Below are 20,301 nucleotides of genomic sequence, written 5' to 3'. Positions count from 1 at the left end.
TACCACTCTCCATACTAGGTAAAAAACCTAGCTCTAACACCCTGCTAACCACACTCTTGCCCAGTTTCCATGGATGGCCCCTAGTCCTCCCACCACCAGTCCTGTTCTCAAAAATATCCTCTGAATTAATCTTATAGAAACCCTTCAGTAATTTGAACGTCTCAATCATATCACCCCCTTTCCGCCTATCAACCAATTTCTGCAACGCACAGATCTTCAACCTGTTCTCATAAGGTTCATTCCATAGACCTGCTATCATCTTGGTCACTTGCCTCTGGATCCTCACCACCACCTCCCCATCAAGAAGAAACCCTGGCACCCAAATCTGGGCACAGTAGTCAAGATGAGGGCTTATCAAGGCTCGATACAGAGGAACAATAACTTACTTGGCTCTGCCCGTCAAAGTATTCTTCAGTAACCAAGTGATTTGATGAGCTGATTTAGCCACTTTTGCAATGTGTCCCCTCAACTTCAACTCCCTATCCACCAACACTCCCAAATCCCTGGCCTCGTCAATCTCCTGGAGTACGTATAACCTTACTCCTGGAATGCATAACCTTACATTTTGCCACATTAAATTGACATCCATTCTCCTTAGCCCAGTACCCCAATCTATTCAAATCATCCTGCAAAATTTTGACATCACGTGCATTCTCTATTGCTCTACCCAACTTTGCATCATCAGCAAACAAATGAACAGTTCCTCTCAGATCCTTTCCTATATTGTTAATGAACAAAATAAACAGTAGTAGTCCAAGAACAGGCCCCCTGGGGCACACCACTAGTCACAGGCCTTCTTTTGGACTCTACTCCTGAATAAACTACTCTCTGATATCTCTCTATCAACCACCGTCCTATCCATCTCACCAACCCTATATCCATCTCCATATGCTACAGTTTACTGATTAGAATTCCATGTGGTATCCTGTCGAAGGCCTTAGCAAGGTCCAGCAGTATCACCGTAAACCCATTACCCTTATCCAGTTCAGCCGTCACTGTGTTATAAAACGTGAGCAAGTTACTGAGGCAGAATCTACCCTTCACAAAGCCATGCTGTCCCCCATATATATAGTATTCCATTTTCATCTATCCATTCCTGTATTTTTCTCTTGACTACTTTCTCCAAGACCTTGACAACGACTCCTGATATGCTGATCGGTCAGTAATTTGCAACAGCAGTCTTGGAACCTCCTTTATGCAGTGGAACTATTTTCCCCTCTTTCCACCCCTAGGAACTAACCCAGACCCGAGACTCAAATTAAACAAAATGGTCAAGGACTTTGGCAATTCTTTAGCCGCTTCACGTACAACCCGAGCTACTATAGCATCCAATCCCACAGATGTATTCACATTAAGGTTTTGTAATAGACTGTTCACCTCCACTTCATTCACCAAATTCCCGTATAAGCTATTGGTTCCTTCATTCCTGCAATATCATCACCTGGATGATATACTCTTTCAAAGTGCTTGCTCAGTAATTCCACTACATCAACTGATTCGGTTACCTCCCTACCATCAGCATTCCTTAAAATCATTCTACCATATACATTTTTTCTTTTACTTGCAGCATATCGAAAAAACTGTTTGAGATTCTCTTTAGCTTGCATGGCTAATTCCCTTTCATAATCTGCTTTTGCTTTTCTTACCACACTCGTTACCCTTCTGGCCTGCGCTTCATACCGTTCGTGTGCCTGCCGGTCACCTTTCTCCTTAAATTCCCTTCATAGTTGTTTCTTTTTTTGCAGCTCAAGTTTAATGGTGTTATTCATCCATTTAACCCCTACTTGATTAACTATTTGGACTCTAGGTATACAGTCAGCCATTACCTCCTGCAGACGCTCCTTAACCACCTCCTATTCACTATCAACATCCAGCTCTTGCAGTTTTACATGCCCTTGGCACTGAACCAAGCAATCTCCCAAGCTTGTCATACTTACCAGCCTGGTAATTCCACATTTAGCCACCTCCCAGGTGGCTAAATGTGTGATCACTTTTGTGAGAGTGATCACCTTATGATCACTCTCACTAATTGGTGGCAACGTGCTCATATTCGTTACAGTCAAATTCTCAGATGCAATTACTAGGTCAAGCACTCTCGAACCCCTAGTGTTTTCCATTACATGCTGTCTCAGATAGTTGTCCCTTAATGACTGCATAAAATCTAATTCCTTCCTCCCATGTGTCCTCTCCTCCTTCCAATTGTTAAACCCTGATAACTTAAGAATGTGAAAATTTCAGTTATCATGATGTAACAAGAGAAGAATTAAAAACCCTGTATAGATAACTAAGTAAGCAAACTTGTTCCTAAGCAGATATCGTTAAGAGCCTTTGAAAGTTACGAATACAAAAAAATTAAAAGAAAGAAAAATATGCTTGCATCCAAGTGAAAAATATAGCTGAAATTGTTTGTTGAACTTAAAAAAAAAAAAAAAAAAAAAAAAAAAGGAAATTTATTACAGTTGTGATATGATAAAATAAGGTGAAGTAAAGCAAAGAAGATTACTCATAGGATTTTGTATGTGAGAGGCTAGTTTTCACACTTGAATTAAGAGATTAAAGATTCGAATTAATTCTTAGAAAATTTTGGAAAGGGGATTAATTTAGTATAGATGACATAGAGGTTAGCTTAAACAAAAACCAAAGCTCAAGGTCATAATTCCCGAATTGAGACTTTGTCACGTGTCAGTCGCGTGCACACGGACACCATGATGTTTTGTCAGAAAAACGCCACTCTAATTGGTCAGTGAAATCGACTCCAGTAAATGGGAAGAAATGAATTTGAAGAAGGTGCTGGTAGGGGTCATCGTATAAAAGGGTTAGGAACCCCCCCCCCCCAAAGAGGCTTTTTTCCTTGGAGTTTTCTTCACGAGTCTTCGTATAGGTCTCACGCGGTTTTCCAGAGTGATGGGTTAGGAGTTTTCTCCGTCCAACACAATAAGGAAACAAAGTGTGCGGGATTTAGATTCAGTGTTCCTGTTGTAAGAAATGAGGGATGCCGTTTAGTTAAAAAGAATGAAGATAATATCAGTGTGTTTCATTGTCCAGTGATCGTAACGAGAGTAAGAAAACTCTATAAAGAAGTCAGTGCCCACGTGATGAATTTCACAGCCATAGAATAGATGATCCTATATATGTCCTTGATTGAAGAATGTAAGGTAAAGATTGTGAAAGCCCATCTTAGTGCCAAAGGAACTTAAGAGTGATAAGTTATAGAAGAGTTCATCCTAGGAAGGTAAAATATCAGAAAGAGGTAGAGACCAGTGTAGAAGACCCAAGTCAAAAGATACTGTAAAATCTCGTGTCAATTCAAATCATATGTAACTGTAATCATTGTTCAATTACTGAACAGTTGAAAGGATTAATGAGAATTATTCTAGGACTTTAGTACATGTCAAACTAGAATAAAAATGAGCTTGTTACTATTAATTAATATGTATTCATGTGCCTAGAGATCTATGCATGTACATTGTATTTTAATTAAGAGAGTTTTAAAGGTCAAAAGTGTGTATTAGCTCAGCGAAAGGATAATTTTAATCTATATTGTCTTAGTGAGAACATTAAAGTAACTGATTATATATGTCCTAGAAAATACAGAATTATAGCGTGAGTAAGGGGTTAGATAAAGGATCAACTAGTTCTAGGATTATACATGTTTGTATGTATAGAATCTGTTATGGGGATATGATCACAATTCTCATGTAGGAACTTAACCTAATACTTGTGTTTAGCTAGTGAAAATTTGCATTATATATTCTTAGTATTGAATTGAGTTTTATTTGATAAAGAATGAATTGTACCATGTTTAAGAGTTCAATAAACTTTTGTTCATTGAAAATACAGTTGTCTGAGATTGCCGCTCAATGCACCACTTGTAACAACGTACAAACCTAATCAAGCGGGTGGGGGAAATTTTGTTAAGTTATGAGATAAAGGTCACGACTGCATATTGGTTTCACACTCAGACATATTTTGGTAATTGCTCCTTGTTTTTGAATTTTATATCTTAAACTAAATATCCTGAAAGGTGCAGTATAAAATAAATATTTAGGGACACTAAAGGGAGAAGAAGCTTGAATATTTGTATTTGGGTAATATCTCGTATATAAATAAGATCTGGACAAAGACAAGTAGAGTTGCATTAGAAATATCGATATCTGACCTTGTTGCTCCAGGAACGGGGAATGAATGTAGGAAGACAAGTAGTATGATAGGAGAGAATGAAAAAAATATATATATCAATGAGAAAATAATAGTTGATAGTGTGGAAGGTGTGAGTGACTGTGAAAGTTTAGGAGATGGTTTTGTTTGGGAGAGTGAATTTAGATTAAGAGTGACTGACCTGCAGAGGGAGATAGATGAGCTGAAAGAGGAGGTGGAATGTCTTGTGAATGAGAGCAGAAGTATGAAAGATAAGATTAGGAGAATGGAAGAGATAAATGCAAGGTGAATTAGAGTAGGGGAGAGAGAGAATTTGGGGAGTATGAGTGAGAGGTATGGGGGTGCTAGAAAAGGAGAGAATGGAAACAGTAGAAGAGAGAGGTATGGGAATGCTAGAGGAGAGAATAGCAGTAGAGGAGAGGGGATGAGAGAGACCTATGGGAATGAAAGAAGAGGAGAGAATGGAAACAATAGGAGAGAGGGAATGGTAAGAGGTATAATGTATGGCGACTCAATGATCCGTGGTGTTCAAGACTGGATGCGTGAGGAGTGTTTGCCAGGAGGAACAATAGAAAGGGTGGCTATGGCAATTAAGAGAGGTGAAAGGGTGGATGAGATGATTGTGATGGTAGGAACGAATGACTTGAGTGGTAATGTAAGTCGGGCAGCGAGAGATATAAGATTTTTGCTTGAGACTGTACGGAAGAAGACAGAGAGAGGAAAAATAGTGTGCGTGTTGCCTAGGTATGATAATGATGAGCCGAGCAGAAGAGCAGTGATATTGAATGGCATAATAGCAAGAATGTGTGACAAGAGAGGACTGGTATATGTGGATGCTTGGAGTGCGTTTGAGGAAAGAGAGGAATTGTATGCGAGAGACCGTTTACATTTGAATGAGGAAGGACGTAGGCATCTGGAGAGATTGCTGTTCTGAACGAGTCGGTGTGTCCCAAGGAGGATGATAGCAGGGGTGGCCTCTTGTGGGAATGGATACTTGGGAGAAGGGAGACAATGTCAGGTAACACTGAGCCCAGTGGAGTCTAGAAGGGATAATGCTGGGTATAGAAACAATGGCATTTATATGCTTTATACTAATGCCAGAAGTATCTGGAATAAGGGAGAAGAATTGGTGGCGCAGATAGCATTAGCCTGGCCAAAAATTATTGCGATCACTGAAACATGGTTGACAGAAGGGGATATAACCACAGGAATAGAAGTCGCTGGGTATAGCATTTTTCGTCAGGATAGGAGGGGAAAGCGTGGTGGTGGGGTACTGCTTATGATAAGTGATGAGCTATGTCCTCTAAGAGTGGAGGCTTTGGAAGGAAGTGAAACAAATGATTTTGAGAGCGTATGGTGTGAGGTAGAGGTAGGCAAGACAGGATATTTAGTGGGATGTTGCTACAGACCCAGGAGTACAGAGGATGGGGACCAGGAGATGTTTAGACAGCTAAGTTTGGCAAGTGCAAGAAGAATGATTGTTATGGGAGATTTTAACTACAGTAGTATAAATTGGAGAGAGGAAGATGCATGTAGCAATAGGGGAATGGAATTTCTAGAATTCTTGAGGGACAAATGTCTTAGGCAACATGTAACAGAGGGAATAAGAGGTTCAAGAGTTTTGGATTTGGTTATAGCATCAGAAGAGTTGATAATAACTGAGTTGACATCTCTCCCACCAGTTGGAGAGAGTGACCATATGGTTTTGACTTGGAAAATGAATAGACATGCAGGAGTATCAAAGAGACAGGAACTTATGTGGAATTATAATGCAGGTGATTATAATAGTCTTAAACGTCAACTTCGGGAAGTTTCATGGAGGGAGGAATTGGAAGGCTGGGATATCATTAGTGTGTGGGAAATTGTGAAAGAATATTTGTTAGCAGCAATGGTAAGTTGTATACCACGAGCAAACAAGACGACACAATTTGGAGTAAAGTGGATGACAAAAATATTAAACAGGAATTGCATGCGGAAAAGAGGCTATGGAAGAGATATAAGGAGACAGGTGAAGAGAAGATGCATGAAGAATATAAGACACAGGATAGAAGAGTGACTAGTGTGGTAAGGAAAGTGAAACTGGAATATGAGAAGAGATTAGCCCTAAGATCCAAAGAAAATCCTAGAGAATTTTTTAGCTATGTGGCCAGTAGAAGGAGAAATGACTGTGGAAGAATGATATTGTGGGATAAAAATGGGAATAGACTGATGCAGAGGACATAGTGGAATTGTTCAATGAACACTTTATTGGAGTATTTCATCCTAGAGGAGTCAGTTTTAATGCTAGAGCGATAGGGCTGGTTTGAGGTTTAGAAGTACAGGAGGAGAGTGTGTTTCAGATACTGAGTACTCTGGATGTCAGTAAAGCTGTGGGACTGGATGGTATTTCACCCCGAGTTTTGAGAGAATGTGCTAGGGAACTGACAGTGCCTTTAACCTGGCTTTTCCAGAAAGTCTGGCTTTGGCAAAGGTGCCCAGGGAATGGAAGAAAGGTAAGATAGTGCCATTGCATAAGGGTGGTAACAGACTGGAAGTGTCTAATTATAGGCCAGTCTGTGTGTCATCAGTAGTTGTTAAGATCTTGGAGAAAGTAGTGAGGGACCGTATACAGCATTGGACATATGAGGGTAATGTTATCTGTGAGAGTCAACATGGATTTGTGAAAGGGCACTCTTGTTTTAGCAATATGCTAGCCTTTTATAATAAAGTTACAAGAACATTAGATGAGGGAAAGGCATATACTGCCATTTTCTTAGACTTAGCGAAGGCATTTGACAGGGTGCCACATGATAAGCTGATATTTAAGTTGCAGCACATGGGTCTGGATGTCAGATTGGTCAACTGGATTCAGGATTGGCTGTCTGATAGGTATCAGAGAGTTGTGTATGGTGGAGCAGTTTCAAGGATACAGAAGGTTACAAGTGGTGTCCCACGGGGCTCAGTACTAGGACCTATATTGTTTAACCTTTATATCAATGACATTGCCAGTGGATTACAAGGGGATATTCAGTTGTTTGCGGATGATGCGAAGCTGGGAAGGATTATTAGTAAGAGTGCAGATGTGGTAGCCCTGCAAGAGGATTTAAATAAGCTAGATAGATGGGCAAAGGAATGGGGGTGTCAGTTTAATGCAGCAAAATGTAAGGTCTTGAGGTTTGGGAAACATCGATGGGATGCTGCATACTTTATGGGAGGAGTTATACTGGAGGAAGTAGGGGAGACAAGAGATCTGGGGTTGATGATTGATAGAAACCTGAAGTTTAGGGGACATATTGCAAAGGTGGTAAAGGTAACACAGAGGATTGCTGCAATTATGAGGAGGACACTGACCTGCAGAGATTAGAGGGTTATCATTCCGTTGTATAAGTCTCTGATCAGACCACACTTGGACTATTGTTCTCAGATTTGGTCTCCAGGATTTGAAGGGATAAATTAACTGTGGAAAGGATACAAAGACGGATGACAAAGATGGTTTCAGGACTGTACAAGGATAGTGAAATGAGGATCGGCTGAGGGAATGTGGACTGCAGAGTTTGGTCGATGGAAGAAGGAGAGGTCATATGATTGAGACTTTTAAACTGTTGAGAGGTGGTTACAGGGTTGACACTGGGGAGTTCTTTCGCTTGGTTGAACAGCGGGAAGGAGTGATGACAAGAGGCCATCCCTGGAAGTTACGAAAGGAAACTGTGAGCAAGAGGGTGAGGAGTGGTTTCTTTGCATGGAGGGTGGTTGAACTGTGGAATGCATTGCCTGATGGAGTGGTGGGAGCGAGAATGGTCAATGAGTTTAAAGAGTGGTATGATAGACTTTGTGTTTCTTAGGGGGGGACCTCCCCTCGATGAGTCTTGACAGACTTTATGTTCTTAGGAAGGACCTCCCACGATGAGTCTTTTGACTCCATGGAGGCCTGAATAATAATAATAATAATAGTTTAACATGTAAGGATAGTCGAAAGCCTAATAATTGTAAATTGGGACACAACACAATCAATGTTACCATAGTTGAAATTCCCCATAATAATTACCCTCCTTCCACTCATTGCATCTATTTGTTTATGCATACTATCTCCACCATCTATTCCATCACCTGGTCTATAGCAGCACCCAACTGTATATTTTGTTCTGCTAGTTTCAATCTCACACCAAATAGCCTCAAATGTGCTATTTTCTCTATCCTGCAGTTCAACTTCTATTCTCCTTGACTGCAGTTCATCAGCTATAGCCTCAAATGTGCTATTTTCTCTATCCTGCAGTTCAACTTCTATTCTCCTTGACTGCAGTTCATCAGCTATCATCAATAACACTTCTCCTCCCATTTTATTCTCTCTGTCCCTCCTGAACACACTATACCCTTCACATTCTATCCCACTAACTATATCATCTTCTGTCAGCCATGTTTCACTAATGCCAATAACCTGTGGCCAAGAAGAGCCAACCAAGGCCAAGAATTCTTCCTTCTTGTTCATAATATTCCTGGCATTAGTATACATGAAATTCAGAAGCCAGTTAGTCCCACCCCTATTTTGATGCCTTATGCTAACTCTCCCATTCTGATTTGTTGTCCTTCATACTAGCTTGGGCATATTATACACATTCTTATACTCATCTGCCTCCCTAATGTCTGCATATCCACCCCCCCCTTTAATAACTCTAGTTTCCCTGATTCTGCACATCCACTTTCACTTCATTCAACAACACTTTTTCCAGTCTCTGCACACCAAATCCATTCAGATGCAAACCAGCCGTCTTGTATAAATCCTTTTGCCCATCAAACTCACTCCACACCACTCCTTTTGCATAACCTGCACATTGAGTCATTTGCAATTATGGCCCTCCTCAACTCTTCTCTGTCATACTGTGGCAACAGACTCACTATCTTAACTCTCTCACTCTTTTCTTTTGCTACCTCTAGTATTCCTTCAAGTCCTCTCTCATAGCAATTTTTTCTCCTTTTAAATCATTTGTTCCTGCCACTATTATCATTTCTTTCACCCTCTGCTTTTAAGCTCTGATACTCGCTCACATCCTTAATTTTCGCACCCGGTAAGTACGATTTTGTCAAACTCTCATCTATTACACCTCTTACTAATGAATCACTGTACAACACTCGCTCCTTCATTTTTCTTACACTCCTGATCATAGTCTTATTTTTTTTATCACACATTTGATACATAGGATGAGAATCTCACAAACTTTCATGCGAGTGGGAGAGAGAAGAATTCATTGCAGTATCCTTTGGAATGAGGCAAGCATCATTCCAAAGCATATTGCATTTGGTGTTAATATGTTATGTAAGATCAGACTTTTCAGATTTCAGATATACAGTGTAGTACTGATGTTTGCTAATTCTTTTTTCCATATAATGGCCTGTCTGTCCAAAATTTGTTAGATTCTGTTCACAAGAAATGTGGTAAATGCTAGCCAGAGATAGAGGCAAAATTTTATCTTTTGTATATTGTAAGAGATCAGACATCTTGTTGATTAGAAAAATATGAGTATATGGTTATGATGTGTAACTTCTTCAAGGTTCAGAGATGCCAGAAATATGGAATTGAAATAGAACCCTATATTATGTTGAAGTATCCTTCAGTGCAGAATGTAGGAGTCTATTATCCATGAATTTGATAAAAGTTGTAGCCATTTGATTCCATTAAAGTTTTGAAAGTGAGAAGCTGTTGTCGTAAGGATGAAGAAGAGCAAGTGTTATGTCCTCTTATTAATTAAGGATTTAAAACCCTGATTTTTTGGGAAGTGTGATGAGCAGAACTTTGATGTATATATCTTCTAGTAAAAGTAGGTTTCTAATAAAGACTGGTTGACAAAGTACTAGAGGCCATGTGAGTAAGAAGAATGTCGAAGGATATACTCCCATAAACAGTACCATTGACAGGGTGTAGCATAGAGGCAGCCTGCCTCACTGCAGCGCTTAATTGAGGGCGCTTGTTTAGCCATCGTATTAGAGCAAAGATATTTTACATCTGATGCAGATGCAATAAATTTATTTGAAGAATTAAAAATTCTCTCAAAAATAATACAAGAGAAAAGTGATCCTCACCAAATTTTATCATATATATACATATATATATATCTATATATATAAAAAGATAAGCTGAAATTGAAACGTTTTTATGTCACGTTTTTTGTCTTATCAGCTTACTGGCTCTTACCAGCCCGGAACTCGGGGAATTGGGTGCCACGGGGGCAGAGCCCCCCCCCAGTATATATATATATATATATATATATAAAACCAAATTCTTGTAGAAATTTATCCCAATGTAACCACCGCCCTAAGGATATTATTAACAATTCCTGTTAGTGTAACAAGTGCAGAAAGAAGTTTTTCCAAGATTCAACTGATTAAAAATTATTTGCAAACAACAATGACCCAAGAAAGATTGGTTGGTTTAGCAACTATATCAATAGAGGCAGACATAGTTTATAATTTAAATTTAGGAGAGCTTATAAACAGTTTTATTGTGCAGCATCCCCATAGAGCAAACATTTAACTAATATTATTATGTAATAATTTTGCATTAATGTTTCTCTTGTAATAATAACAAAATAGCAATTGGAGATTTTCTTATATTTTTGTCTTATAATCTATCAGGGGCGATGTTTAATTGTTTGCCTCAGGGTGTGATCTAATCTGGCGACGGCCCTGCCCAGAAATCTCCTTTATCATGGCGAATTGAATATGTGGATGTAGGCTACCAATTCCATGTAGGAGAGTAATTAGTTAATTTTCAGAATGAGGCCAGATGGCAAAGTATCTTCTGGATGTTGGAAGTTTATTTTTCACTTGGTTAGACTATAATAAATTTAGTTTAATCCTTTATCCAAGTGTATGCAAACAAAGTTTGTGCCTGAAGTGTCTTCAGGACTGAGGCAACTCGTAGTAAAGGTGGACCAAGCTCTCATCACTCCTTGTCTCAGTATCTCCCATAATGCAAAGCATATCTCCTTGCGGACATGTATAATGCTATGCATTAAGGGAAGGGCACTACCCAGACCAGTTTCGACCTTTATTGAGGTCTCGTCAGTGGGAGCCAGACCCAGAAGTAGTGATACTAAGGCAGAAGCAATGGAGAAGTCATATGTACTTATATGATTTGCCAAAAGGTGTACCACCTTATTATTAGATTACTTTCGATTTAGAGAAAGATCCAACATCTTTTGGACATGTGCTTTGCATTATGGGAGATACTGAGACAAGGCGTGATGAGTGCTTGATCCACCTTTACTATGAGTTGCCTTAGTCCTAAAGATACTTCAGTTGCAAACTTTATTTGCATACGCTTGGATAAAGGATTAAACTAAAAATGGATGGTTTGAATAATAGGTACAGAGGGTCCCAAGCTGTACCCTCAATCTTATTTTTCCAGCTAAAAAATATCCTGATTCTATAACAAATTCAAATATCTTCATAACATCCAGAGGGAAATCATCATATAGAAGGCAAGCAGTATCAGCCAAGGGGTTGTTAGTAAATAGAGAAACACTGTCAGAGTTGACTGAAATATCAGAAGTGTTGGATTGGAATATTCTTGATTTATATGCTACTGAATTCTGTGTGCTGTTTTCACTGAAACAGAAAGATCATATATTTATTTCAAAAGTAAATAAACGAAAAACCATACTGGTAATGGGTGAAGATGACTTTTGTAGACAAGATAGATGTCCTTTTGCAGGTGATCTTCACTACAAAAACACAGATTAGATAATTTAATAGGCTCCTTGATGAAGTTATTAGCTAGGATGACAGTATGTTGATGAAAGGACTCTTCATTTATATGGTTTTCTAAAAATCCATAAAGCAGACTGTTCTGTGAGACCAATTGTTCTGATCATTTATCAAGAATTTCACACATTTTCATCAAAATATCAAAGCTATTTCAGCACAAGCTTTTAATATTTAGTATTTAGCATTGTTTCTCTATTTATTAACATCCCTTGGCTGATCCATTTGCTTTCTATAATGGCCCGTCTGTCCAAAGTACATTGGATTCTGTTAACAAGAAATGTGGTAAATACTGGCCAGAGATAGAGGTGAAAGTTTATCTTTTGCATATGGTAGGAAACCAGACATTTTGTTGCTTAGGAAAACATATGAGTATGATTTGAAACTTCTTAAAGATTCTGCCATAGGTTCAGAGGTGCCAGAAATATGGGATTGGAACCCTGCATTCTGTTGAAGTATCCTTCAGTACAGGAATGAAAATTTCCCTCTGGATGTTGTGAAGTTGTTTAAATTTATTATACAATCCAGATATTTTAACTGGAAAAATATCACCTATAAACAGATTAAAGGAACAGCTGGGGACCCCTCTGTTCTTCACTTTTGGTGAATTAGTATTCAAATCACCTTGTTCCATTCTATGGAAAAAAGAGTTAGCAAATATCAGTACTATAGTGACAATATTGTATCTTTGACTTCAAAAGTCTGGTCTTGCACAACATATTGATGCCAAATGCAGTATCCTTTGGAATGAGGCTTACTTTAGTCCAAAGGGATACTACAGTGATTGTCTTTCTCATGAAAGTTTAGGGAATTCTCATCCTTTGTAAATATCAAAGTTTTTCTTACTTTCTTTCTTTTTTTAAATATGATCCTTCTATCATGCAGCAACCATTTCATTGGTTGGCTCTTTGTTGATTCCACACATTAATGATGTACTGTTAATTTTACTATGAAATATTTTGGCTTGTTTCATTGAAGTTACTGTATTTACTAACATGCTTGCTCTCTTACTAGAAAAAAATGCCACACTTATATTGAAAATTCATTATGAGGCTCTGCAAATGACATTTTATAAAATCTGTCTTCAGAGATTAGTGGACAGGAGGAAGAGGATATGATTGAGACATGTAAGCTATCAAGGGGTTGTTATCAGATTAATGTGGATGATGTTTTGCATAGAATGGGGAAGAACAAAGGGAAAACAAGAGGTCATTTGTGGAAGCTGTATAAGGAGGGGATGAGAAGCAGATTTTTTGCATGGAGAGTGGTGAGTGATTGGAATGTATTATGAATGCAGAGACAGTAAATATATTTAAGGCATAGTATGATCAACTGTGTGTATAATAGTGGGACTTGCCGTGAGGTCTAATGATGATAATGATATGTAACATTCCATACCCATTTTATATGAAATGTTGGGGCATGAATGAGGATATATTCGATCCTCTTCAATTCATCCTCATCATCTTGAAAACCATGTGACCACATTTGTGCACATTAATCCATATGTGGTCTGATCAAGGCCTTATTACATGGAACCATAAACCTCTTTTCTTCTAAATGTTAAGCTGCTCTTCAATGTTGTTCATAATCCATCATCATGTCCTCACACTTTTAGTAGTCTGAACCCTAACTTCATATCCCTGTCCTTCATGTCACTCCCACTTCGTGCCATCCACCATCTTGAAAATTTTCTTATTGATCGTATAATTTGCATCCCATTCTTGCCTACCAGATTTCAAAAACCTTACCCATTGCAACAGGGAAGTTACTTGCCCATTCTCAGAGTCTATTAAGAGTAAAGAGCCACAACTCTTTACTCTGTTTAAACAGGCTGCCTTTAACTCTGGAACATGTGTTTAAGATTATGGTAGTATCATTGAGTCCTACACTTTTATTAATATCATCATCTACCATTAGTTCCTCCTTTCCCCTATACATTCATGCTCCTTGTATTGTCACTCTTATGAGCTAATGCAAATAAAAAATATACATCAAAGAAAGGAAGTAATCTTGGATTGCAAACAAAAGCTATTCTAGATGATAGAAGATGATAATTTGTGGCTTATGATCTTTATCTGAAATCTTTTTATGTAGATTTCACAAATAGCCTCATTTGCATATTTGATTATATTGCTGAATTTGCAGATTATGAATAATATGCATTCATATAATTTTAAATGTGAAATATTTCTCTAAAATATTTTATTTATTATAGCATCTCAGCAGATTTCTTCACCATTATTAAATGTTGCCTTTACAAGTAGTTGGGGAGCTACTAAAATTATTCTTGATCAGGAGCTAAAATCCATCAAAGACGCTGGCACATGGAAAGCAGAAAGAGTTATCACCACAAAACAAGATGCTTCCATTTATGTTACTGGGCATAAAGAGAAAGTTCTTAATTTTTGTGCAAATAATTACCTTGGATTGTCAGTAAGTGTGAAATATGTGATTCATTTTTGAAGACTGTTTTCATACCAGTAATTTAGATTCATTAATTTGTAGCTTATTATAATTTTGTTAGTTTAAGTTCTTTTCCATATGCAGCTGGTTTTAATGGTTTTATTTGATTGAGGCTTAATCTTATTATATACTCATAATGTACTCACTGGAATACGTTACACACATTATATGGATTTCCTTTTCATTTCATTAGAATGTGCACTTTATTTTTTTTATATGAATTCCAATTATTTGCAAAACTTTAGCTCATTATTTGGTGGCCGTGGGTGGGCTAAGGGGTAGATAATCAGAAACTCTTCTCTGATGACCCGAAATGGCACCTTTATTAACTTATTTCAAACCTTCATAAGTACATTTAAGGTTTTGCACTGGGCTTTGAAAATCATCTGATTTTCAAAGTGCTCTATTATTTTTCAAGTGGACAAATAAAAGATCATCTAAGCACTCTTTATAATCACTCTGCTTATACCTCAGTCAACTTCTAGAGTGTTTACCAGTTTTGCTAATCTTTCATCTCCCCATTCTTTTTTAAAGTATCCATGGCATCCTAGACTAGCTCTGTTCATAGTACCAAATTATTTAATGATATTTTCATTTTTAATATGTTTCTGCCATTGATATTACATATTCTCTTACCTAATTTTTCTTTAGAACTCTATAAATCTGTGATCATGTTTTATTTCTGACCCAGATCCATGTGATGAAATTGATTTACCACCCTGTCGTGTTATATGTATACTCTTCTAACTTGGTGATTAGGCTAATTTCTCTCTCTCTTTTTCCATAAAAGTTTCTTCAGCAAGTTTCCAATTATACCATCCTTACTTTTTCTGTTTCCATATTTAATTTGCCATCTTTATTTAAGCTCATACTGACTGAGCTCCATAGCTCAGTCAGTATAGATGATATCCTTTAGTTGGGGTTTGAATCCCATATAGGATGCATAAAATCTTTATAGGGGCTTTTGAACTGAAAGTGAGTTATAGTCTCATACAGAGCTGGCAGAATTTTTCACTAGCCATAAGAACACATGCAGTTTACTGATAAAATATATTCAGTAGGCATAAGACTAATCACCTCATCCTAATAAACTATGGTTAAGAAAGCCAAGCCCACTTGGCCATTTGTAATGAAGATTATCATCACTAAGATTGGGAAGACTCAGTGTTTTGAGACTTGACATATCCAAGGCTGATTCTATCCTAGATGTCAAGTCCAAGTCTAAAAACTTACAATTTGATAAACAAAAAAATATTTTTTAAATACTACTGAAAAAGTGAGCCAAAAGGCTTCACTTTGGCAATGCAAAATTATTCAAATTAAGTGGATAATGAATCCAACATTATTTCAAAACCGAATAGAGAAACTACAAGAGTTTCATGACGAATATAGAAACTATAAAGTTTCGGCTGATCCAAGCGTAAGCAAACCTTTCATGACAAGGCAACTCGTATAAAACTCTTGTAGTTTCTCTATTCGGCTTTGAAATAATGTTGGATTCATTATCCACTTAATTTGAATAATTTTGCATCGCCGAAGTGAAGCCTTTTGGCTCTCTTTTTCAGTAATTCTCGGTGCCTTTTGTGATGTGACATCTTTTTTATCAACTCATACGGTAAAGTATAAGTTCTGCAACACTCAACCTCAGTATTCTTGGTCTAGCTCCCACTGACAAGACCTTAAAAAAGGTCGAAACCGGTCTGGGTAGTGAAACCCCCCCCCATAATGTATAACATCATACATCTCCTAGGAAATGTGTTTTACATTATGGATAATACTAAGGATAGCGATCGGAGCTTAGTCCACCTTTACTACGAGTTGCCCTGTCATTAATGTCATTAATAAAGCTTAATGCAACCATATTTGTTAAGATTTGGTTGGTTCCTGAGAGCTGCTGGTGATTCTAAGAATAGTCTTTCTCTTTTGAAAGAGTCTTTTGAAAGTCTTTCTCTTTCAAAAGAGAAAAGACTATTCATAGAATCAGCAGCAGCTCTCGGGAATCAACCAAATCTTAACAAATATGGTTGCATTAAGCTTCCTAAGATTTGGGAAACGCTTATCACCAGAGGTCCCACTTTACATTCCAGGCCACCTACAATCGCCCTTAGAGGGCGCTCCACCTAGATAGGACTTTAGCGTTGCCCACGTGGTTGGGCTCAGTATTGTTTGTTATTTGTTTTTATGTTACATTAGTTTTTTTTTTTTAATCGCTGAAGATGTCTCATTGACTGAGACAAAATATAGGAAGAATTCAATTCTGTTTTTAGTCCTTTCTGAGTGCTATATACAATCCATTAAGCCTCCAACATGATGTTCTCACAGCACTTAAGCCTCTACACACACAACCTTAAGGACCTTAATAACTTGACCTGATAACCTTGTTATGCCTTTTAAAATAAAACTTGATTTTGACTTGCTCTTATTGATAACAACAGGGCCAGTTCAGAAACAGTTTGTTACTGCCTTGAAAAATTCTCAAAATTATGATTGCTTCAGCATATTAAATTTATTATCTGCTTATCCTTTATCCTGCTATATACCCTCAAGGGGTGTACGGAATATGATAGTACTACATGAAAAATTACATCATTATTAATTTCCTATCTACAGTTTTCCTCTAAATCAGTCTGTTACCTGTCAAGACTCCAACATTATCAGATCTTATATTTCTATCTTCTAAGGTGTTTTTTACTGTATCAATCCACCTAAATCTTGGTCTTCCTCTGGGTCTTTTTCCTGCCAACCTGGCAGAGAACACTTGTTTTGTTAATCTTTCCTCGCCCATTAGTAACCATACCACCTGAGATTAGCTCTGCTAACGCATTCCTGGATGCTGACAAAGTTCTTTCCTAATATCCTCATTTTTAATATGATATTGCCATTATGCCATCTGTTCATGCAACTAATCTTTCTCAGGACTTTCATATTTGCGGTTTCTAGTCTTTGGTCAAGTGTTTTACTTCTGACTCAGATCCATAAGTTAAAATTGGCTTGAATACTGTCTTGTATACAACTAATTTAGTGTTTTGGCTAATTTCTCTCATATTCCATATAAATTTATTCAGTTGACTTCCCACCATACCAGCTTTGTTGATTCTGTTGTCTATTTCCATGTATAATTTATTGCTATATAATTATATTTAGTAATAATATATAATTAAATACCGGTGGTGCTCGGCAGTAGATAGCGTTGGTGTAGAAGATGAAAGTAGTAGCGGAGATGGAGAGTTGTGGAATAGGTGCCCTCCCTCGATTAGTCTTTGGGCTCCCTGGAGGTGTCATGTAATAATAGTCTTTTTACTCCCTAGAGGTGTCATGTAATAATAATAATAATAATAATAATAATAATTTTCCATCTTCAATAAAAATCGTGCCTAAGTAGCTGATTTACTTGTTCTGTAGGTTCTCATTTCACAATGCAATTGATATTTTGAGTGTTTCTGCCTATTTTCATTGTCTTTGTCTTTTTAAGGGGTGCTTAAGCTATACAACTGAAAGGAGACTTCCACATAGCCTTTAAAGGAATTCAGAGAACTGACCAGTGCTTCTGACCTAATGTCCAATCCTCAACTTCTCGTGGTGCACCGTGTTGAGTATCTACCTGGATACTGAACGAATGAGGATGGGCTGGCAATTTGGGATTTAGCCGACCAAATTGTATTCTTATTGGCATAAACCAAAATACAAAATGATGCTACAACATGACAAAATTTCATGCTGGCTGGGGCGTCGCCTGGTTAAACAAGACCCCCGTTCTTTTTGCCAGGGAACCAGGGCGAACAGCGAAAAGTCAGCTACTGGAACAAATCTGAAAACACACCCCAATTCAGCATCACAGAGTTAAAGATCGGTACTATCAACATAAGATTCCTGAATGGCAAAGAAATTGAGCAAGCTGAGGAATTAGGTAAGTACCAGATTGACATAATAGGGGTGACTGAAACAAAAAAGACAAAAACTGGTGAGATCTTTCTGAGCAATAAATACAAAATGTTATATTTAGGAAATAACAATCAAGGAAAAGATGGAGCAGCCATACTATTCAACACTAAATACGAGGCTAATCTTCTTGAATGACAGGCAGTCTCAAGTAGAGTGATGTAGGCAAATATGAGAATGCGGAAGTGGACAATGTGACTTATTTGTGCCTATGGTCTCACAGAAGGTTCTACTAAGATAGAAGTGGAGGAATTGTTTAATGCTTTAGAGAAAGCAACTGACACAATGAAAAAGGAAAAGTTGGTCCTTGTTGGGGATCTAAATAGCAGAGTAGGAAATGATTATCAGACATACAAAAATATTTTGGGAAAATTTGAAGAAAAGAGCAAAGCTAATAATAATGGCAAATACCTGTTGGATTTCTGCTCAGGACATGGACTTGTTATTACTAACACCATGTTCCAACATAAAAATATGCACAAATTCACATGGACAGAAGAGGCAAGGAATAAGAAAAGTCTCATTGACTATGTTATTGTTGATAGTGATGTTTTCTCCCTTGTGCAGGACACCAGAGTGCACAGAAGAAATTGGAAGTGATCACTATTTAGCCTTGAGCAGGATAAAACTGAATTTCATATTGAAAAGAATAACATGTAAGAAAGTTTGAAAGTGAATAAAAGTTGAGCAGCTCTCAGATGTGAACTGTAGACTAAAATACATGAAGATTATTGAAGAAAAAATGAAAGAGTTTGAGAACAGCAACCAAACCTAAGAGATTCAGACTTCAGATGAGAAACCATGATTTAGCTGTGGTGCAAGCATATGCACCTAATCTGGAGTCAGAATACTCTTCCTTCCTAGAGGAAGTTGATGCTGCTTTTGACAGGGTGGCAGACATGGGATCAGTCCTGCTAATGGGTGACTTCAACGTACATGTTGGAACAGATGACCAGACATGGAGGGGTGTGGTTGGGAGGAACGGTGCCCGTGATGTTAATGCAAATGGTTGGAAATTATTGGACTTCTGCTCTACTAACAGCTTGTCCATAAAGAATACCTTCTTCCAGCACCGGAAGTGCTGGAAACAGCTTCCAGAAGTCCATAAGTATACGTGGTACAGGGATACACTAGAACAAAGGTCTCTGATTGACTTCTTTATAGTCTCAGCAGAAATATTTTCCTCAGTGTTGGATGTTCGTGTGAGAAGAGGGGGAAGAACTGTCAACTGACCACAACCTTGTTCTGTGCAATCTACGGCTTTAGAAACCAGATCCTACCATCAACGCTGGTAGACATAAGCAGCTATACTGTGTGAAATGGGAGGCATTGGAAAATGAAGCTGTGAGGAAGAATTTTGCAGAGGACTTTTCCTACAGGTTCAAAGAGATTCCCAAGCATACTGCAGATGTTGAGGAGGAGTGGAAGCTGTTCAGAACAGCTGTCACTGCCTCTGCCTTCTCATGCTGTGGCAGAAAGTGGGACACTTTGGTGGAACCAAGAAGTCCAAAAAACTGTCCAGGCAAAAAAGGAGTCCTAACTGACATGGCTTAGGGTCAGGTCACCTGAGATGTGTTTGCGGTATGCTGAGGCACGAAAAGCTGCTACTGAGGCAGTAAAGACAGCAAAGCAGAAGGCTTGGGAATCCTTTGGAGAAAGATTAGACTCATCCTATGCAAATGCAAACAAAGTATTCTGGCAGACCATCTGCCGCCTTTGAGGAAGGAAATCGTGCACAGCAAGGGCAATTAAGGCCTCTGATGGTGCACTTTTAACAACCGAGAGGGATATCCTCTACAGATGGAGGGAATGCTTTGAGAGCCTTCTTAACCCAGGTGACACAGCAATTGTGGACATCCAAAAATTGCAGATTGGGGCAATGACGAGTCTCACAGCAGAAGAGGTCCATTTAGCAATAAAATCGAGCAAGGCTGCTGGCGATGATGAAATTTGGCCTGAAATGCTAAAAGCCTTAAATCAAGACGGTGTTCTCTGGCTGAA

General features: G+C 38.1%; 1 protein-coding gene across 1 annotated transcript in view; it reads left to right on the top strand.

Annotated features, from left to right (window-relative positions):
* Nucleotides 1–20,301, top strand: part of Gcat (Glycine C-acetyltransferase) — a 443,581-nt gene that overhangs the window by 13,679 nt on the left and 409,601 nt on the right. Inside the window, exon 2 of the mRNA XM_090401262.1 lies at nt 14,114–14,331. Within this exon, the coding sequence (XP_090257388.1) occupies nt 14,114–14,331 (218 nt within the window). The remainder of the gene's footprint in view (nt 1–14,113; nt 14,332–20,301) is intronic.

The sequence above is a fragment of the Typopeltis vanoorti genome, chromosome 12 (genome assembly GCF_054136105.1).
Source record: "Typopeltis vanoorti isolate ZY-2024b chromosome 12, IOZ_Tvanoo_1.0, whole genome shotgun sequence".
NCBI lineage: Eukaryota > Metazoa > Arthropoda > Arachnida > Uropygi > Thelyphonidae > Typopeltis > Typopeltis vanoorti.
Note: the sequence above shows the minus strand (reverse complement) of the source record. Positions and strands in the feature narration are given on the sequence as shown.